The sequence below is a fragment of the Xyrauchen texanus genome, chromosome 3, assembly GCF_025860055.1.
Source record: "Xyrauchen texanus isolate HMW12.3.18 chromosome 3, RBS_HiC_50CHRs, whole genome shotgun sequence".
Lineage (NCBI taxonomy): Eukaryota > Metazoa > Chordata > Actinopteri > Cypriniformes > Catostomidae > Xyrauchen > Xyrauchen texanus.
The window spans coordinates 20,560,804-20,583,712 of record NC_068278.1 but is presented as its reverse complement, the minus strand read 5'-3'; the positions used below and the strand labels follow the sequence as shown (position 1 = coordinate 20,583,712).

Here is a 22,909-nt window from a genome sequence, read left to right as displayed (position 1 = left end):
TAAAAATGAAAATTCTGTCATCATTTACTCACCCTCCTGCCAAGCCAAATGTGTATGAATTTCTTCTGCAGAACACAAATATTTTTAGAATAATATTTCAGCTCTGTAGATCCAAATCAAGTTAATGGAGTCCAAAACATTGACACTCTAAAAGCACAAATGCATCATAAAAGTAATCTAGAAGACTCCAGTAGTTTAATCCATTTCTTCTGAAGCAATTTATTAGATTTGGGGTGAGAACAAACCAAAATCCTTTTGCATTGTACATCTTTCCATAGTAGTCTCTAGACGCTATCATGATGTCAAGCTTGATTACATTCCTAGTGCTTGATGCATGCGCTAGATGGCACTAGGAAGTGTAATCCAGCTTGAAATCATGTTTGCCGAAGAGAATGCCGATGTCAAGACTTAAAGTGAAAAAAGAGGAATATTTTGGTCGGTTCTCACCTAAATCCGATTCCATCACTTCAGAAGACATGAATCTAACCATTGGAGTCTTATGCTTAAGGAAGTATTGAATTCTCATATCTTAGCTTTTCAGAACAACTTGATTTGCTTATCAAGTATTTTATTCATAAATTTAAGTTCTAAAAAATTCCAAAGATGTTTGGGGTTTAAAAACGTTGTCTTCTAAAGCTCACAAAACGCGTATGTATGCTCAAATTTTGATGATTATTTTGTTTTCCACCAATAACATATACATAATAATAATTACATTCTGACGAAGATTAATTTAAATGACAAGTAAAATACGATATTTTGTCTTGTAAATTTAGTGAGTTTAATGCTTAAATCAAGAAAATAATATTTGCCAAAAGGGTAAGTTGAAGGGACTGAACTTAATTTGAATGGAAAGTTTATTTTTCTTCACCATTGGCAGATTTTTCACAAAATGTTGTCAGATTTCTCTGAAAACAAGACTTCATATCTTAACAGTTTGCTTGTAAAGTAAATTCACCTTGTTTTAAGAATGTTTAGACATTGTTGCTGGAAAATAAGACAAAAATACATATTTTTTTTATATTTTTGCACTGGTCTGTCTCTTCCTGTCTGACTATAAGGCCTGTATAGCCTTCAAACTTTAAGCTTTTTAACTATTTAAAAAAAAAGGCTTAGTCAAACCAACATAAAAATGTGTCTTGACTTATTTCTAGTTCAAACTGTATTGCCTGAATGAATATTTTGCTCCAGTCCACAACCGGGTAAGATTTAAGTTTTTAGATTTTAAGGCATTTTTTTGTTTTGTTTTGTAAAACATGTTAAAGAAATATTCTGGGTTCAAAGTTCAATCGGCAGCATTTGAGGCATAGGCCTAATATTGATTAACTTATTTCGACCTGTCCCAGAAATTGAGGTTACAGTGAGGCACCTACAATGGAAGTGAATGGGGCCCATCTGCAAACGTTAAAATACTCACTGTTTCAAAAGTATAACTACAAGATGCGTGAATGATTTTAATTTACTTACATTTCTGTGTAAAGTTATGGCCAATTTTACAACATCGTTGCCATGAGGATAATGTCAACAAACCCTTAAACGACTGTAAAAATTACGATTTAAACTACTTTACAGCTCAAATAATACGAGTTTAAACAGATAGATGAATGTAAGTGCTTTCATAATATTTTAAAGCTTCACATTTCTGCTTTTAAACCCTCCAAAAATTGTTACCATTCACTTGAGTGACTCACGAAGCTGGTCATGAGTTGTTTTTTTTTTTGTTGTTGTTGTTGTTGCTTTTTTTGCTTCTTTTTTTTTTTAAGAGGAGTGCTTATTATTTTGTGGAAATCAATATTATACTGCAAATGCTGTCGATTGAGCTTAACTTGTATTGAACCCAGAATATTCCTTTAAGTCTTTGTGCATTATTCGTAGTTATTTGTTTTTTGAGGTGATATAAATATGTCCAGTAGACGGCGCTATGTATCTGATTGTTTGCGGAAAAGGAAAGTATGAAAGACATTTTAAACGTTCGGCGTTAACGTGCGCAACTAAAACAACTTCTATAATTTTATAGTCTTATAATTTATAATGCGTCAATCGATGTGTAAGTTGTTATAAAGTTTAATTGTGATGTGATTTAATTGCGGAAAAACGCGAATGCCGCTGCGCAAGGAAAGATTATGCTATTTATCCGACTTATTAAAAGACCTTTCCCGTCTTCAGAGGTCTTTTAAGGCTCTAATGGTGTCTGGATGCTCTTGAGTGCAGAAACATGCTCGTGTTTCGTGTGTTAGTAGCGTTGTTGCTTCATGTAAACGCTCACTGCATGTATTTGAACTGGACATCACATGACAGACCAAACATAGTCATGGTCATGTCTGATGCCTTCGTAAGTGATTCATTTTTGCACTTTGAAATTAATTGTACATTCAATTACTTCTTAACATTGATCATTTGCTAATTCTCCAGTAATTTCACCTGTGATCAGACAAATAATGCCTGTTTTTCAAAACCTAGTGAGCTGCCTACTTAGACTGGATTGTATTTTGTTTTAAAGTAAATTGTTATCTAGGTAGGCAGCTCGCATATTGTTTGAGACAAGCCTACTCTTGGTTTGACTTTTGTGTTCTTATTGTGTAAGGATGGCAGGTTAACTTTTCATCCAGGGAATAAAGTTGTACAGCTGCCTTATATCAACTTCATGAGAGAAATGGGTGCTGTCTTTCTCAACTCTTACACTAATTCACCAATCTGCTGTCCTTCCAGGGCAGGTAAAACGTTCTTCAGTTCTTGTATATAGTGTGTATACTTAGTTTAGAAGTTCAGGGACATTAATACGCTTAATGCCTCAAATTTGATTTTTGTTTTTATTTACAGCTATGTGGAGCGGACAGTTTGTTCATTTAACTCAGTCCTGGAACAACTATAAATGTCTTGATCCCAATGCCACAACATGGATGGACCATTTACGTAAGAGTGGGTACCACACCCGTAGCATGGGAAAACTGGACTATACCTCAGGGGGGCACTCTGTCAGGTGATTTAAATAAATGTCCTCTTGCAAAGCTACAGTTCTGTTACAGAGTGACCTGCCCAAAAAAGTATTTTACACTGAAGTCACACTTAAATATAAACGTCATTGCATTAGATAAAAATATGAAAGTCTAACTATTGATTTGTTACTAGTGGCACCTAATAAACATGCAAAAAAGAAAATTAGAGCAAATTGTTTTCCTAAAAATACATGTCCACATATGTGGAGAGTGGGACCAAGTTGCGACAAACATAATTTTTTTAAATAATACAAAGGTATAGAAAGTACATTTTTGTTAATCAAAAAATTTATTATTTTTCCAGGAGTGTTGGTTATTAAAAATTGAGATGTTATAGACATGACAGCTGGTTTTCTGTAAAGCTGCTTTGAAACCATGTGTATTGGGTAAAGCACAAATAAAAAATATACAAATAAAACTATTTGAATTTTGTTACAATTTTTTTTTTTTCTAATTTGGCCACAACATCTCAATGTTGAACTTTTGATAGGATTGAATGCACTTGGTTCATAGGAAAGCTATAGGATGCTCCCTATTTAGTGAATGACTTAAACTCTATTGTGCTGTCTGTCTGCATTGGTATCAGAACAGTTTGAAATTCATCTATTTTCATCCCAACTCCATATAAAGCCCCTGAAACCAATTTTTTTTTTCTCATTGTGAAAATGCCAATATAGAATTTCTAATGAAAACCTTGTGCTATGGTACACATTATTGTACATTGTGATTAGCAGTGTGGCATTTTGTGATAAATCACTCAAATGTTAAAAATGGCATATCTGATGAAACTATAGACTCTAATCTTTTGACTCAAACATGTTTCAATGTAAACACTGAATCAGGTTTCTTACTAGTTTTGTTGCCATTTCTCCAAAAGACTGTGATCTGTGCCATGCTGTTTTGTCTCATGACTCTGTATGTCAAAAGTTTAACCCTTAACTGATTGCCCAGAGTCTCCTAAACTGAGATCAGTCAGTTTAAATGAAATTATGAATTGCGTATAGCAAAGCCGAAATACAATGTCCACACATGTGTACACAGGGTTGCACAAGGTTAAATATAGCACAGTCACACTTTCCAAGCAACAGATGTTTTAAAAAGAAGTTTGTTAGGTTTTAAATAGATATATAATAGATAAGAATATATAAACTGTTCAAAAAGCATTTGTACATGTCCAGTGCATAGTTAATGTGACTAACTACACCTGTGATTACTTTGCTATGGCATCTGTGTGAACTGGAGGACTGACACCCACTAAAAATGACTTGGGACAAGTTGATTAAAAGTAATTACAAAATGGCCAAGATAATTCTGAGGAAAGGTCAATCATCAATTTAACGCAGATGTTGTTTGGTTTTCCAATTGTTATCTAACACAATGAAATTCATACATTTTGTGTGGCTTAAGTGTTGAAATAGTTTTTGGGGCCACTGTAGCTCTTGAAGCCATCAGCAATTGTCTTTTAATCATGTTTGCACATTTTTAGTCAGATTATTTTATGCTGATCTTCAGAAAAAAATTCTGCTTAATGTGTTTATTGAATGCCCATATGAAAGAAAATCAAACATCATCCTTTTGTCATTAAGAACCTTGTCTAAATAATAAACACCTGTTCAGTAATCGTGTGGAGGCATGGATCAGAGACCTGCCGTTCTTACTGAGGCAAGAGGGCCGTCCAGTCACAGAGCTGGTGGGTGATTCGTCCACAAAGAGGGTCATGAGTAAAGACTGGAACATCACTGATGCTGCAGTCCAGTGGATTCGGCACACTGCAGCATCTCTCTCCCAGCCATTTGCACTTTACCTGGGTCTAAATCTTCCCCACCCTTACCGCACAGACTCTCTGGGGCCCACAGCTGGTGGTTCCACCTTCCGCACCTCCCCTTATTGGCTAAAAAAGGCAAGTTGCTTGGCTTGATCTGATAGAGACATGGATATGATCTAAATATTCAAATCTGATATAACCCTGAGAGTGACACTCAAATACACAAAACACATGCATGTAACATTTTGCTATAATTGATAGTCAACATCCTTAAAGTATCCAAATGTACTGAACATAAATATAAGTGTATTATAGTTGATGTCGACATTTTGTAGGGGTTTGTTCATGTCAAACTGCCTAAACTCTCACCGAACGCACAACCGATATCGTGATGATTTACACCTAGCAGCACATGTACAGTGTTCGGGCTCTCGCAGGTTGATGAACTTATTTCCTCAACAACAATGACCAAATGGACAAATCCATGGAAAAAAAAAAATCTCTGTTATTTCCATGTAGTCACTGAATGATTATTAGATACATTGCTGTCAGTTATGGGTTGAGATGGATGAGATGTGTCCTCACCACTTTTTGAAATGGCTTTTGTCAGGTATGTGTATAATCCAGATGAAACATCAACAGTTCTTTAGTTGGAGTTTCTGTTTCATCTGTGTTAGTTTTGACTGGCGATCCAGCACTGGAATTTGTTATTTTGAATGTTATATTTGTTCGTTGCGGCTGTTATCAGTGTCGTTGAGTGTCGGCAGTTTTTCTGCGGCTTGCGTTCTTTTCCGTGTCCCCCAATGTCAGGGACGCATTAATGCTCTGGCTTACCTGGACATAAACCGTGGTGCCCGCAGCAGCAGGGGGGTGGTGAACTTCCATCGACGTTCTCGGTAATGACATTGATGTAAGCACAGATAGGGTGTGCAACGGCTAAACCTGTGCTTGTAGCGCATGATCATCGAGAGAAGAAAGTTTTCACTTTTCCGAAGAAAGAAAGTCAAACGCATCTTGGATGGCATGAGGGCGAGTAAATGATGAGAGAATTTTCATTTTTGAGTGAATTATTCCTTTAAACCTCCCTTCCAGACATTTTGACCCATTGAGGATTTTCTTTTGCCTGAAAATGCTAGTTAATGTAGTTAATTGGACTACAACTTTCAGACTTTTTTCACACAGGGTATCACAATGTCCCCCCCCCCCCCCCAAAAAAAAATATTTGTGGGGGGTGCACTTTGTTACACTTTTGGTGTTCCTGGTCAAAAATGACCGGCCTATTAAAAATTGCTTATAAATCTCTCATTGTGCTTGTTTTCTTTCAATTAGCACAGGTTTTGTTTTTCTATTTGGAATGTACTGATCTTAGGCCTCATTGACCTGAGCTTATGCACACACACATGTGCACACGTACACACACATACCCTGAGTACTCAATGCTTTCTTTTCCACAGAGATGAACTTTATCCTACCCTGAACTGCATCCAACATCCATCCAACATTATCACACACACACACACACCTGAACTTTCTTTGCCCCACAGTGACCCCTCTCCTATAGAACCTTTCTTTCATCACATCTTAATTATTACAATATGTTTTGGAATTTCAGCTGTTTTGGCATTTTCATGCTCTCACAAAGAAGCAGATCAATAGCCGCCTTTCCACTATCGGGCTAGCAAGATAAATAAGTGATAAAACTCATCGACTGTAACTGCCATGATGTCCCGAGTTGTCTCTACTAACAGCAGAATGATGTCCCAGCACATCATCTATGAAACTTCACCAAACCATGGAAATTAATTTCTTTTTCTTAAGGCAATTTTGTATTTATTTATTTTCCTGAACCTGTACTATTGTGTGCTGGATACATATCCTGACAAGTTCAGCAAAACTCTGCCTTTGACATTGTACCTGCCTCAATCCCCGGTTGGTCTTGTTTGGTCCAAGGGTAATTTGGTCCACGGGTTAAATCACAGAGAAAGCTCAGAGGCACGATAAAGCCCTGAAATTGACATTGGGAACGCAGATGGCCCTGGCATGCACTAGCACACCCTCATTTGGCCCGGTAGTGGAAACGCAGCTAATGTTTACTAATATACGGAAGCTTTCCCACAGCTAAGCTATATAAAGCCACATTGAAGGCCTTGCTCGTCATTCACTTTGTGGCAGCACAATGGCCAAGCGGTTCTCTGTGCGTGAGGCTCTAGATCACATCCTTGATCATGACACTAGACCACTTGCCATGGTTTATTCCTGGTTCAAAATAAAAGTCTTGTTGTTGTGATCATTTCCATTCATTTTCAGTCGAGCATTCATTTTTGACCGGGAATACCACAAGTGTGACTTTCTGCCATTTTTTTTTACAAAATAAGAGTGCTTCCAAACAAACTTCCCTGTTAAACATTAAAACAAATTAGTGTGTCATTTTTATTGCACAGATGTTTTCTTATGGTATTTAATTTAGTCAAAATAACCCATAAAGAATGCTTTTTTCACTCAAAAACCGAGGTACATAAGCTCAATGGTCAATGAGGCCTTTGATCAATAAGTTCCAAAAAGAATTACAAAACCTGACCTGATTGAAAGAAAACGAGTTTAAAAAAAGATCTAATCCAATATTTGGTGATAATATAGCATAATGAGAGATTTACATTTCAGCTATTTTTAATAGGCCGGAGTCCAAATTAGGTAAAAAAAAAAAATTAAAGACAGCACAAAGGTTGAAGTCTACATGAAATCAAAATTTACCCCGTTTACTTTATTGATACACTTCCTAGATTAACTATGTATAATTCATCAGTGCAAGACAGTAGAACATTTTTTATCTGAATTGACTGAAGTCTGCAAGGCCCACGTGTGCTAATGGTTAATGTTCACCACCATATAGCTATTTACGTATTGTTTTATGCTTCATTCCGATATGAAACGCCCACTTTAAATCATCCAATCAATCCCAGTCCTAAAATAATTATCATTGAGCGTTCTGTTATACTCAAAAATACATGTAGCTGTTTCATATTGACTTCAAGCAAACAAAAGTATTTGCACTTTTATTGTACTTTGAAATTTAGTTTCGAGAGCACAGTTGTGTAAGGCTTATCTGACATACCATAACTCTGATTGTGTTTTCTCTCAAAGGTTTCCTATGAGCAAGTGTCTGTGCCGAAGTGGTTGCGGTCTGAAGATATACACCCTGTGGATTACTACTCAACCTTCACCAAAAATTGTAGTGGGAACTTCACAGAGGAAGAGATCAGAAAAATCAGAGCCTTTTACTATGCTATGTGTGCTGAAACAGACAGCATGTTAGGTTAGCAGACCTTGTTGCCAGACGTTCAAGTGCTGTTTTATAAATGGATTTGATGTTATAATTTACTGTGTCATTTTTTCTTAGGTGAAGTGATTGCTGCTCTCCGAGACACTGGATTTTTGAACAGCACAGTTGTATTGTTCACTGCTGATCATGGGGATCTAGCCATGGAACACAGGCAGTTCTATAAGATGTCCATGTTTGAGGGCAGCTCTCATATACCTCTGCTTATAATGGGCCCTGGAGTAAAGTCAGACTTTGAAGTCAGCCTACCTGTCTCACTAGTAGACATATATCCCACTGTGCTTGGTAAGCCTGGGAATAGGCTGCTGTATTAGTAGTATTTTTTCACAGTCATTCACTTTCTCTGTTCCTCTGTGGTGGAATGAGCTTCTAACCTCCACCTGATCTGCTGAAACCACATCAACATTTTAGAACCAACTGAAAACATATCTTCAACCAGCCCACACTAATTGAACTTACTATTTAATTACTTAATAATAATAATAATAAAAAACTTTTCTTGTCTGTCTCCTCTCCGCTAGCTTCTATTCTTTTCTAGTTACTCTGGGAACTTAACAATGTGATACTGCAGATATAGTCGACTTTTATGTGGCAAATTGCTTATGTTAAGTGTCTGCCAAAATGACAAAATGTAATAGAAAATAATAAGAAATTACTATGCTCAGGCATGAAACTCTGAATGGTGCTAGTTATTTAAACGTGTTGTATTTTAGCCATTCAGCTTACTCATGTTTTATGTCAAGCCATATGTCATGGCATATTTTGATAGGTCCTTTGACGTGTAATCGGGTAGCCAAGTGTCTGTGCCGAAGTGGTTGCATTCTCTCTTTTGCAATAAACTTGCATTCTCTCTTTTGCAATGTTTACATTTTCTCAGTTTTTCAGATAAGCCAGTTTCACTGCAACAAACTGCAAGAGTTTTCTCTAAAACCATCCTCCCAAGCTCAACCTGTCTAGATCTGTTACATGGGGATCGTATTTGTCAAATTGTGTAGCAGCATGTCTTGTGTTTTTCTAATTGTGCAGCAGCAGCATGTCCACATGTTTAACTCTGTATCTCTGTGGATGTTCGAGCAGTAGCAATTCACTGTACTTGCTCTGCTGCATGAGCAGCAGTATAGCAGATCTAGTTTGCCAAGTTCAATATCTAATCAATATGTCATACCAACATTAACATGCTAAATCATTCAGAGAGTTGTCAAGACTAAACTTGCATTTTGCATTACGAAGGTTTTTGAAAAGCTGATTTTATACATTAAGATTTTGTTCACATTGTGACATTATTTTCACAACAATTAGGCACATTCAAGAATGGGGAAATTAAAATCATCCTGTGAGGACACGATGTTTGCATAAATAATTTATAATGCATACATGATATATATAATTTAAGTAATATGTTTTTCTTTTTCATTCACATTATAGTAATGCAAATTTGATTTTTTTGTATTACAATATTAAAAATTGGAGGAGTACAAAAACATAATTTCTAATTTTTTTCTATAGATCGAAATATGACTTGGACATGTTCTTGAGCAGGTTTCATATAATTTACACATTTCTTATTTTTTACAGTTTTACATGCATGCATGCATGCAACACAATTTCATATTCACATAATATCATGTGTATTGATTAATGAATTAAAATGTTTCCATTTGTTCTTTGTCATGTATTGTTGTTAGATCTTGCTGATGTTCCACAGCCAGGGGGTCTCAGTGGTCACTCATTGCTTCCTCTGGTGTCCAGGGTCAGCATTCAATCAGCTGAGATTCATCCTGGCTGGGTGCTTAGTGAATATCATGGCTGCAATGCTAATGCCTCTACATATATGCTGAGGATAGACGAGTGGAAGTACATCACGTATGCAGATGGCTTGACTATTCCCCCACAGCTTTTTAGTGAGTTCATTTCAAATTGTTTTATTTTAATTTTAAAAACATGTTGTTTTCAAAAATGGAGAGATCCCCTATAGGAAAATTAATCACGTAATGGTTTTTATGTTACTCTCCACATAGATTTGTCCAAAGATGTATCAGAATTGAAGAATGATGCATTGCATTTCCCTGACACATGTCTGCACCTAGACAAGCTGTTACGTACGATTGTGGACTATCCCAGGGTCTCACAATCTGTTCATCTCTACAATAAACAACAGTTTCTAGAATGGAAGCAAAGCCTAGGGATCAATTACTCCCAGGTCATAGCCAACCTGCGATGGCATATTGACTGGCAAAAAGACCCCAAGACTCTTGAGAGAGAAATTGAGGAGTGGCTTGCAGGGGTAGTATGACTATCCAGATTATAACTGCCCATGAACAGCACAAGGAAGAGACTTTTCAGGTCCTGTTTGGAACAAAAGAATATTGTTTGTTTGATCAACAAAAGTCTAGGCTTGCTAATGTGCTTGAAACATTTTGACCTATACTACTACTAAATGTCAAATATATGAGGTAAACAATTGCACTTGAATTTAGTTTGCTGAAAGAGCATCCACTTAAGAAGTATTTAGTACTAATATTATGAATAAAGATACAAATGAAATCACACTACCTTTACAAAAAAGAACTTTGGTGATGGTACAGTGATGGTATCAAATTGTTTTACCATGTTTTACACTAATGGGTGTTTCTTTAACTATTGCCCCTTTACTCTGGACCAAAGGAAACTGCCTTTAAAATTGTTTCACACTTTCACTAGTTTAATATGTATAACAAATTACACATGCATCACAGGAGATTAATGCCCTCTTTTTTTGAAAGCCATGTCAAGTTCCCTCCACAGTGTCATTAAAAATGTTGTACTGTGTTTAATAGAATTCCGTAGTAGAAATGGCAGTGATGGAATTCCTTTTTTTTATATAAAATGTCTGACTCCTTTGTATTGTTAAGGCTAATGTCATAGCTAATATTTTATGTATCAAACTCAAATAATATTTTCACACTTTTTGAATTATTTGGCAAATTACAGCTTGATTGGAAATTACATAAAATTAAAATATTCTGCTCACCAGATATATTCACCATGATGTGTCTTAGTTTTCTTCAAACGTCACATCTCACCTGTCTTTTCTCAACTTTGTTAACAAGTACACTAACCTTTAGAAAAAAGTTATACTGTGGGGAAAACAGTGGTGGTGAAACTTGCACCTATAACTGTGGGACAGTCATAATGATTTGTATATGTAATACACATTTTTATAATGGATTTTCATAGGTTAATAAGGAAATTCTGGGACAATGGTAAAACATTTATTTTCTCCTAAAACCCTAAACAGCAACAAAAACCACCACAACACTTTCCTTAACACCTCTTTATCACTATACACTGAATACACTATACACAAAATATTCCTGATCCATGAGATCGCAGCACACAGTGTCTCAAGTTTGATTATGAGGTAATTTGATCTAATATATATATTTATTAATTTAGCAATTTTTTTTGCCAATAAGAATCCCTGAAATCATCACATTTATTTTTAATTAAGAAGGATAATATATGGGGTAAAAAGCCCCCACCCCCCTTTTTAACTCCAAAATACACCAATTGTAGTTTTGCAATATATGTAGGCCATCATGAGCACTCACATTATAATGAAGACTCCAGTCATATCAATAACCTTATAAAAGCAGTTCGTGTTATTTGACACTTTCACTCATTGATTAAAGTAGAAAACTATTGATTTTAAATGGTGCTGCATCCAAGTCACTAGGTGTCAGTGTAAGTCCAAGATGACACAAAGACAAAAGTAACAAGTGCACCTTGGGGGGAATAGATGTATTATGAAATAAGTTCAAAGCTCACAATGACTGATCCATTTATAATGGAGATTAATTTGTTTATAGAATACTTAAGATGATATTAAATGCTAAATGTGATTGAAATTAACAGAAAATGTTTACCCTTTTCTGAAGTGGTTATTTTGAATAAGTAGCATAATATCTTAATTTGTTACTCAACTTACTCAAACTCAAATTAGCAGCTTGCTGTCTCAAAAGTATTTGAGTAGGCTAAGTTGACTTTTTTGCCCACGATATCACTTTTACCTCCCATGTGGGGTAAACCTCGCCATCTTTTAAAAAATAATTTAAAAATAATTTGAATCCAAACAACCGTCCTTTAATATTTCATTTCACACCAATGATGTTGCTATATATCAATCCTCAATATATATATATATTTTTGTCTTGATACAATTAACACACTTTGTGAACAGAATAAATGCTAATTGTCCTTAAATGAATGATGAAGGCATGGTAAAAACGTTTCCATGTCAGTTATAACGTGACATGATTTTCATATAACAACAACGCTGAAAAAAACAACCCATGCTATGGTATAGCCTATATGTCTAATAAAAACTTTGTTTAACCATGATATCATGTCAAAAAGGCCATGGTTGTACTGTGATTATTTTTGGTATGCTGTTAAAGATCCAACACGTGTAGATGAGAAAACATAATTTATGTAATACATTGTACAACCGAGAGGGGTTAATATCAAAAAGCGTGTGTGTGTGTGTGTGAGAGAGAGAGAGAGAGAGAGAGAGAGAGAGAGAGAGAGAGAGAGAGAGAGAGAGAGAGAGACGAATGTTGACATGGTATCTCAAGCCACGAGTGTATTTGTGTTGTAAGCATGGAGTTTTGTTACTTCACATCTATTTCAGCACTACTCGCATGAATCTCTTGGACTGAAGATCGTAGTGCAGAGCTGAAAACACAAACTTTGTTCAACTGATCGCTGGATGTCGTCATGAGGAGTTTGATACTGGAAGTAGGATGGGCTTTCACGCCTGGCCTCTGTTTACAGCAGACATCAATCGATTTCACAGCCACTGTTGGTGATCTATCGCTTTAACTTGTAACTTGCTATCATCATCATGATGTCGGACTGCAGCTCGTCGGGTTCAGATGAGGATTTGGACCCGGAGTCAGAACTGCTGGACGAGCTCGGCGGAACTCTCAGTAAGGTAATACAAGAAGAATGGACTTTAACTACTTTAATTAGGGTATATAGTATTTGTCTTGTTATTGTTGACATTGAGAGAAGTGAGACACTGTCGTTTGCCTTTATGTGACTTTTGTGATGGTGCTTGTTATCAGTAGTTACACTTCATCTATATGCGACTAAATTGGCGCTTTTCCTCTGATTTTCAGCTAGTTAACTTGTGTCAACAACATACATTTAGTAAAAAAAGAAGTCCCTAGATCTGTATTGGCTTGTCTTGCACCTGTTTTATGTGGCATAAATCTGTTTTTGAGAGCTTGGGTCAATGTAAAAGACGCTAATCGTGTCCGAATAAGCCTGTTTAGTTGTTTTGGTTCGGATACTGTTCAGTTAAACTGAAGTCTCCATTAGAGCTGAACTTTGAAAGTCTTGGACCATCAGGAATGTACTTTGAGTCAGTTTGTGATGTAAGCCTCTTGCATGAAATAGCCTGGATGATAAACAGAATTTTATTGCATTAGATAACAAAATATCAAAACACATGATGCTAGAACTTTTCTCAGAACTAATATGACTTTTTTGCCAATTTTCTTGCTTTGAACCCACTGGTCCTAAGGTTTATTTTTAGTAGATGTATGGAGAAATGATCACATTAACTGAGTTTTACAATCAGAAAGTGTCCAAATAGCTACATTCTATTTTAAGTGTGGCTTAAATTGAAAGTTGAAATTCTCTCATTTACTCGCCCTCATGCCATCCCAGATGTGTGACTTTCTTTCTTCATCCGAATATTTTAGAAGAATATCTCAGCTCTGTAGGTCAATACAATGCAAGTGAATGGTGACCAGAACTTTTAAGCTCCAAAAAGCACATACAGGCAGCATAAAAGTAATCCATATGACTCATATGTCTATATGGTATATGATATGTGTGGGTGAGAAACAGAAGTATTTTTTACCATAAATTCAACCCCCTGCACAGTAGGTGGAGATATGCACGAATAATGCATTCACAAGAATCCAAATCACCCACAAAAATAAAAAATATATATTAATTGCATTGTATGGGCCTAGAGAGTTGAGATATTTCTCTAAAAACCTTTGTTTGTGTTCTGCAGAAGAAAGAAAGTCATACTCAAATGGGGTGGCATGAGGATGAGTGAATGATGAGAGAATTTTCATTTTTGGGTGAACTATACATTTAAGTGTCCAAATACCTGTAAATAAATAATAATGTGTTTGTCTGCAGTGGACTAACTACATTCATGGGTGGCAGGACCGCTTGGTCGTGCTGAAGGGAAATATTCTCAGTTACTATAGATCTGCAGATGAGAAGGAGTACGGCTGCAGAGGGTCTATCTGTCTCAGCAAGGCTGTCATCACGGTAAGGCTGATCTCAGATCAGTCTTTTCTCCATTTCTATTCTGAAAGATTATCTGAAATATGCATGCATGTATGATTTATCATTGGTAAGGAGGGAGTGACTATAAACAGAACACACAACACATGTAAATATGATTGTCATAGCGGCCATGTCTCAAACACTAAACTACACATGATGTTTTGGGCTACTGGTGTCCTTTCCAGTTAATAATTCAGTAATTCAGCAGTGCTGTTTAGCAACTTTCAAGGGCTTATCTTGACTGCAGTTGTGGCACGTCAATTAATAATCACCTACATGGCGTTATCTAAGCCATGTTAATTCGAGATGCTGATGTGTGAAAATGTTTGAGCAGCGATGTTTCCTGCTCATCATGCAATGCTAATCTGCCTGCTGTTGTCAGTAATCAGTAATCCCTTTGAATCAAGGCTTAGAAACTCTTGAAGTCTCAGTCCCCTCTGGAATGTCTGTTAGCACGTGTATGATTTCAGTGTTTGTGGTGGAGGCTTCGAGTTCAGGCAGGAAAGCGTCTCAGTTACGTACGTAACCTCAGTTCCATGAGACAAAGGGAATGAGACAGGGAGTGTCCTTCCACACAACCTAATTGAAACCTCTCTACAATAACGCCAATATTCTAATATTGGCTATAGTGTTTAAGCCCTGCCCATTTAAGCGTGAAGCTGTCCACTATAAAAGCAGGTGCACAAACACCATTCCTGAATTGTCTGATTGAGGGACAAGGAGTGCATCGCTCATACCTCAGAAGAACTCAGAAATCTTGTAGTGTGGCCAGCGTTTGCAATGTCTCTTTCCCTTCGTCTCAGGAAACCGAGGTTACGGACGTAACCTAGATATTCCCTTACGACTCAGTAAACTTGACATTTTGTGCTAACTCATATGGGGAACAGAGTCAGCAAACAATCTTTGTATGTTCAAACATGATATAATGCGCCGCTCGCCATTGGGAAGCGGTTGTACATAATGTGTGGGCTTTGGAAAGCTCTTTTGAAAATGTGTAAGCATCTCATGCGAGCGCTGTACTATTTTTGCAATGTTTGTGTGTTCATACGTGATGTAAAGCGCGCTCACCATTGAGATGCGGTTGAGAATAATGAAAATAACTTTATTGCATGTGATTATTGTGAGACACAGAAAACAATATATTCAGCAACATTTTGAACAACAATATTCCTTTTCCGACAAACAGCAGAGGGGAACAGTATTGTGTGTCAGGAGCGCTTTGCTGCACGGGGAGAGTTTTTCCGTTGACGCAGGGCTTACACTGTGGTGGCTGCCTTGGTTTTGGCTTTACCAGCGGCTCGGTGGTGACATTTGGTGGCGCTGAGGCAGCTGGTGTGGGGTTTTTAGCTGGGTGCTGGACTGATACAGAGCGGGGACGACCCGGTTGTGGTGAAGTACTGCTCCGTTTTGGTATAAATTGTCTCATAGCCTGAGTCGTGACGTAGCACTCAGTAATTTTATTCACAGAGCCTCCAAAAAGGCCGGCTAGAGATACCGTAGCATCAAATAGAGCAACTTTTCTGCATCACACATTTACGTGAGGGTCAGCCAAAAACACCAGGTTGCTCATTGACTGTGCAGTGACTTTCGTGGCCATAGCGGTGTGGAGCACTTTGAACATCTTCAAAGCTTCGCTTGGAAAGCTTGGAGCACCATCATCGCGTGAAATGCTGAACCAGTTTGGCCTGCCGCTGAGTATGCTCTTCCAGCCAGTGCAGACATTTGGAGTGAGAGATATAACATCATCATCATCCCCAGCGCCGGAACCACCAAACGAGACGAGGCCGTGCACACGTCACGCATATAATGTATCAGTATAGACGTGTTGCGTGAGATTGAGGGGCTCGCGGGCCGTGTGCCGGCACGAGGTCCACCTCAAATTATTCCTGCTCTAACTCGAATCGAGGGGTGATTCGCGAGTGAAGTATCTTGAGACTCATGCCCTCACAGTGAGGACAGTCTGTCTCCATGAGAGCTGATTCGGCGTGAGCGTGGTCCAGACAAAGAATGCAGCTCTCGTGCTGATCTGACGGCAGGAAGTGCCTCTCGCACAAGGAGTACTTACGGAATGACATCTTTAAAAAGACGCGAACACATAAGCGACTATTTATACACACAATATACAATTGCTTTATAAGGATACACAACACCTGCCGAAAAGCTGCGGGGAATCAGGATGCTGAAGCGGCCCATTCACCAGCAAAGCGACAAGCGGTGAGGCGGATGTTCACCAGAACACTGCAGGGAAGCGGAGAGACTTCTCGTTGCCATGAAGATTCTGCCCGCTGACTCATGTAGTCGACGGCGAAGCAGTAGACGGCTTCTAGATGAGAGATTAATCGCTGTCTTGAAGGAAGAAAAAATGTTTGTGCACCTGCTGTTATAGCAGCCAGTTCGCGCCTAAAAGGGCGAGGCTCAGACACCATATCAAATATTAAAATATTGGCGTTATTGTAGAGAGGTTTCAACTACGTCTTGTGGAAGACACTCCCATATGCTATAGCACGCAATGTCAATTGTACTGCGTCGTAAGGGAACAGATAAGCCAATGATAACAGGAGATATTCCACAAACACTGATGAAGGACATTCAGCTGCTTTGTTCTGACTTGGATCAATTCACTTTCTCTGTTCTACAGACCACAAAAAATCCTGGTTTAACAGCATTTTATTAAAAGCATTCACCTGCAGATGAAAATTCTGTCTTCGTTTACTCGCCCTCATGTTGTTTCGAACCCATTTGACATTCTTTCTTCCATTAGAATACACAAGTCAATGTTAGGGCATCAGTCACCATTCACTTCCATTGTATGGAAAGAAGAAAAAAAATGCAATGAAAGAGAATGGTGACTGAGGCTAACATTCTGCCTAAAATGTCCTTATATGTTCCTTGAAAGAAAGAAAGAAAGTCAAACGGGTTTTAAACAACATGAGAAGGGTGAGTAGATGATGACAGAAATTTCATTTTTGGGTGAACTATACCTTTAAGCCGACTATACAATACAAATGCAACACAAATATACCATTTAAAGGTGCATTTGTAATTTTTTAATTTCAGCATAAAGGCGGCATAAATACATTTACGTAGGAATCACTATTGGGTAAATGATGTGGTGGTAAATTTCAGGCTTCTGTCATTTGTCCTTGTGTGTTCATCATATCCATACAAAAATAAATTAAAAAAAGTGATACTGAGCTACTTGTTAAAGGGATAGTTCACCCAAAATTGAAAATTCTCTCATCATTTACTCACACTCATGCCATCCCAGATGTGTATGACTTCCTTTCTTCTTCTGAACACAAACAAAGATTTTTAGAAGAATAACTCTCTGTAGATCCATACAATGCAAGTGAATGGTAATCAAAACTTTGAAGCTCCAAAAAGCATATCAATTCAGCATATAAGTAATCCATAAGACTCCAGTGGTTTATTCCGTGACGTCAGAAGAGAAATGTTTGGTGTGGGTGAGAAACAGATCAATATTTAAGTCCATTTATACTATAAATCTACACTAACTTTCACAATCTTCAACATAAAATGTTCACACCCAAAGTGGTTGCATCACTTCAGAAGAAACAGACTAAACCACTGGAGTCTTATGGATTACTTCTATGCTGCCTTTATGTGATTTTTGGGGCTTCAAAAAGAAATACTCACTTTAATATTTTAGTTTTTTTTAATGCATGCCACCTATTCGGTGGTTGCAAATCCATTATGAGGCAGCAGGAAGAGTTGTTCATTAGGATTAGAAGGAAAAAAAGAGCACAAAAATGTTAATAAAATACAGATTTTGAATAATGTGGCCCATAGATACCAGAAAATATATCCCATTTTCTAACATGCTCATTGTTATCTGTTGTTCTTTTTGAACCTCTGTTGATTGTTTGGATTATTGTCAATCCTCTTTCCATTTCAGCCCCATGAGTTTGATGAATGCCGGTTTGACATCAGTGTGAACGACAGCCTCTGGTACCTTAGGGCTGAACATCCTTCACTCCGGCAGCAGTGGATTGACACCATTGAACTTCACAAAGTAAGCCACTCACTAGACACAAGGCTTTTTAATAGAGCTGACAAAGTTAATTCCTTTACGGAAAAAGTTATATTAAAGTTATATTGTTTAATGATTGCAGAATCTGTTGTTTCTTCTGCATAAATCTAAATTATAAGTGTCTTCCACACATATTGCCAAGCCTAATAATTACATATACAGTTTGCGTATTAATTAGTTTTATTGGAACTGAATTGTTTAACTATAAAATATTTTAATCAAATATATTTTTGACAGCCCTACTTTTTATAAACAATCAGGTATCTATGATAGTGAATGATCCAGGTTTAGTTTGCGGAACCTGATCCAGTGTTTTATCCTCTTTGTTGAAGAATGGAGGTTGTTGGCTGCACTGTGCAGTGGAATGTGTCCTGCACGCTCTTTTTTTTGACTCGCTTCCTTGTGTTGTCATTTGAAAGTACAATGAAGTGTAGAGCTCTGCTATTTCTACACAGCTGGTGTTTGGGTCCAGGAAAGGGTGTGTATGTGGATAGTTGTGTTTTTCTGACTGGCAGTGGGTGAGTTTGGGCTTTTTAGGCAAAGCAGAAACAGTTGTTGAAAAGTTTCAAAATGTCTAATTTAGTTTAATGGTTTTAGCAGTGTCCTGCATTGGAGTGAGAGAGACCATGGAAAGCTTTTTTTGTTTGTTTGTTTGTTTGTTTTTAGGTCATAAAGACATAAACGGAATCTTTGAGTTATAAGAACTGGACAAAAAGTTCAACTCAACAAAAAGTTGTGTGAATTTTTACATTTGTGTAATTCAGGGAACATTATAACCTGAGCAAACAAAAACAGCAGGGACACTTAATAATGCAATGCAGGAGTAACTATTGCTCCTTGACCATGATTGTTCACTGGCAGTTGTACACTCATGGCCACTTATGCCATCTGCTGGAAAAGAATTGATTAGCAGTTTTGTCATATGACTGGCCTTACTATTTCTGTCATATGTGGCAGTAGCAAGAGGGTAGTATGCCATTTCTAACTCGGCTGTTAAAAAGAGCTTTATAACTCCAAGCAGGATGCTTTCTGGTCTCTTAAAGGACTATTTCACCAAAAAATAAATAAATAAATAACAATTAAACTTGAGAGATGGCAGAATGTCCAAAATCTTCTTTTCCTTAGAGCATAATAAGATGGGGGAAGGGAGCTGTCGAGCTCCAATATTAACATTTACATCTAGATGCTTTTGTCCAAAGCAACTTACAAAATGAAGAACATCATATAAAAAAGCCAACAGTATCTGCAGTATATTGTACATTTACAACGTTAAAAATAGTTTGTATTCGACCAAAATTCCATTAGCATCAGCAAGCTAACTAAGTAATATGTATTATTGTGTTAAAATAAAACTTCATTAAGGAGTATGAATGAACCTATCATCGTCCAGGTTTCCTGTTCTTTCTGACAACAAAACTTTTACTGGTATTTCTTCGATTGGAGTTTAATGTTGAGATTTTGAAAAGACAAAATTATTGTTTTAGTCCAACTCAAATCGAATTTGTAAGGTGTACATAAACGTACCGAGTGTCACGCAGTGTATAGAAGGATAGAGCGGAAGGGCAGGTTGGATATTCTGCTAAACTTTTCCTTTTGTGTTCCATGAAAAAGTAGAAATACTTGTTTGGAATGACTTGAGGGTGAGAACATGCTAACAAAATTGTAATTTTGAGTGTACTATTTCTTTAAGGTTATACTTCACTACTATTAATCAGATCTATTTTTTTCTAAATAGCCTACACGAACCAATCAGTCACTCAAATCAATCTCTTAAAGTTGTTGGTCATTTACCTCTGAGGATTACTTGAAAATTGTTGAGGATTGATTTAATTAATTTAAAATTAGTTAGAACTGGGGCCTAGGTAGCTCAGCGAGCAGTGATGCTGACTACCACCCCTGGAGTTGCGAGTTCAAATCCAGGGTGTGCTGAATTACTCTAGCCAGGCCTCCTAAGCAACCAAATTGTCCTGGTTGCTAGGGAGAGTAGAGTCACATGGGTTACCCTCCTGGTTGCCTCGATGTGGTGTGTGGTAAGTTGTGTGCGGAGATAGCAGGTAATAGCATGAATCTACACTAGTCTGACCATCTCAGATGTGAGGCTTCTGAAATTTGTTCCCCGGCACCTGGAATGATGTGAGCAACTGTTCCACCACGAGGGCCTAGTGAGCATTGGGAATTGGGCATGCTAAATTGGGGAGAAAAGGGCAGAAAATACAAAATATTTGTAAGAACTTTTAGCTAGGGCTTTTTGTTATTCCCCACATAATTCTGTGTGTGTGTGTGTGTGTGTGTGTGTGTGTGTGTGTGTGTGTGTGTGTGTGTGTGTGTGCATTAAGTTACTGTAGGCCAGGGGTGCTCACACCTCTATGACATGAGTTCTACTTTTTCATAATGCCATTATAGTATGATCTACCATGTATTGCAGGCAGTGTTGTCACAATACCAAAATTTCAGTAGTTAGTACCGGTGAAATTTGACAATTCTCAATACAAAAACTAATACGAACTCATTTGTTTATTAGGGAAACATTGTTTTTGAAGTATCAATATGTATTCAAGTATACATTCAGAAATTGAACATTGGTTTTCACTGCATGATTATACATCAATGTTTTAAAAGCTACTAAGTTATACTGCCAAGAGCAATTAATGGTCTCAATTTATTGTTATTGTTGTTTGATTAATAATAATGGCATTGAAGGGCAGGTCTATCAGGCTTGTAAATTTACTTTAGACATAACTGATTGTGTTTTAAGTAATACTTCATATGACTTCGATATAGGGAGCCCCTAACCTAACCCTTTCCCTAACCTTAACCGTGAGTGGAAGTGATGCCCCCCTTTGGAGTTGAAGCAAACCCCTTTTGGAGTAACTCCACCCTCTTTTGGAGATTCCGCCCCATTTGGAGGTCTCTGGCCTGCAGCTATACCTACAGTTGAAGTCAGAAGTTTACATACACCTTAGCCAAATACATTTAAACTCACATTTTTCACAATTCCTGACATTTAATCGAAAATAGAAATAGAATATAGAAAACATTCCTTGTCTTAGGTCAGTTAGGATCACTACTTTATTTTTAGAATGTGAACTGTTAGAAAAATAGAATGATATATTTCAGCTTTTATTTATTTCATCACATTCCCAGTGGGTGGCAAGTTTACATACACTTTGTTAGTATTTGGTAGCAAATCTTTATCCTCATGTGCACTTGCAAACTAGTCTGGCTTTTCTATGGCAGTTTTGGAGCTGTGGCTACTACTTTGCTGAGCAGCCTTTCAGGTTATGTATTTGTAGGATTTGTTTTACTGTGGATATAGATACTTGTCTACCTGTTTCCTCCAGCATCTTCACAAGGTCCTTTGCTGTTGTTCTGGGATTGATTTGCATTTTTCGCTCCAACCGGTCAATTATGATTGACGTAATGAGCTCCCCTGCTATAGACTCTGTGTTGCAATTCTGTGATATTTCTGGGCAGTTCTGACCACTCTGCGAGCTGCTTTCATTTGAATTTGAGTATCCTCATGGATGTTATTTTGTTTACAACAGAAGTGACAAAGAAAAAAGAGCCTCATTATAAAAAACGATAGTTCATCATTGAACTCTGTTCAAAAATCTCTTGTTACTAATGGACCCTTTTTACACATCCAAGTCGTCATAGTTGGATAAACTTGAATGGTGGTGAATAGGGGAGCATAGCAAATTACATTTTTGCTCACCCATTTGCTCCAACAGCAAAAGAAGAAATCATCGATTACCCTTGCACAGCTTTGCAAACGAAGATAAAAATATAGAGTGCTGGATAACTGTAATGTAACCTTTAATTACATAAACGAGTTGAACATACGCTGAAGTGGAATAGATGCTGGAGTGGAACAAACAAAAGGCTCAAGAATAGTAATTGATGGAGTGGAACAAACACAATCTAAACTTAGCACAACGCAACATTTCAAACATTGCACTTCGAGGACTGACAAATAATGAACAAAACTAGAGGGTATATATATATACACCTCTAGAAAACTGGGAGATGATTTACTTTGGAGAAGGAGGGGAATGAGGGTAAATGGAGGATCATAGTGGCAATGATATAGTCCAATAGGGAAAGGTTCCCCGCCTCCTGAAGAGCTGTGGATCTGTGGAAATTTAAACCATACCATAGATTGACTTGAGGTATGTATCTGATATGTCAGTTGTAACAGCGAGTTGGTAGAATTTTGTGGAATATTCCAGGAGGGGAAGATCATGCCTGAAAAGCTCCATGAATAATCTTGTTGGCTCCATGCTCATGTGGGTATGGCTGAATGGACGAGGAGGATCAGAGAGATCGCTGGGGTAGAGGAAGATCTTAGGACTAGCAGATAAGTGTATTCGTATTTCTTGTGTTGGTCAGTCCTTCTGTAATGTTTGGTG

The 22,909-nt window shown here is 37.4% G+C and overlaps 2 protein-coding genes across 4 annotated transcripts in view; both read left to right on the top strand.

Moving 5' to 3' along the window:
* Positions 1 to 1,944: 1,944 nt before the first annotated feature.
* arsk (arylsulfatase family, member K) lies at positions 1,945 to 11,116 on the top strand. The gene is made up of 8 exons (XM_052105186.1): positions 1,945 to 2,332; positions 2,585 to 2,714; positions 2,821 to 2,980; positions 4,614 to 4,896; positions 7,903 to 8,074; positions 8,159 to 8,383; positions 9,784 to 9,999; positions 10,117 to 11,116. The coding sequence occupies exons 1-8, from the start codon at positions 2,216 to 2,218 to the stop codon at positions 10,389 to 10,391; spliced, it is 1,578 nt and encodes a 525-aa protein (XP_051961146.1). The 5' UTR covers positions 1,945 to 2,215; the 3' UTR covers positions 10,392 to 11,116.
* Positions 11,117 to 12,677: 1,561 nt separating this feature from the next.
* Positions 12,678 to 22,909, top strand: part of cert1a (ceramide transporter 1a) — a 29,380-nt gene continuing 19,148 nt past the window's right edge. For 2 of the 3 annotated variants that reach the window (XM_052101644.1, XM_052101628.1), the window contains exons 1-3: positions 12,678 to 13,070; positions 14,297 to 14,431; positions 18,366 to 18,482. In XM_052101644.1, coding sequence (XP_051957604.1) covers positions 12,981 to 13,070; positions 14,297 to 14,431; positions 18,366 to 18,482 — 342 coding nt within the window. In that variant the 5' untranslated portion in view covers positions 12,678 to 12,980. The remainder of the gene's footprint in view (positions 13,071 to 14,296; positions 14,432 to 18,365; positions 18,483 to 22,909) is intronic. The other variant, XM_052101636.1, reaches the window with a different exon arrangement.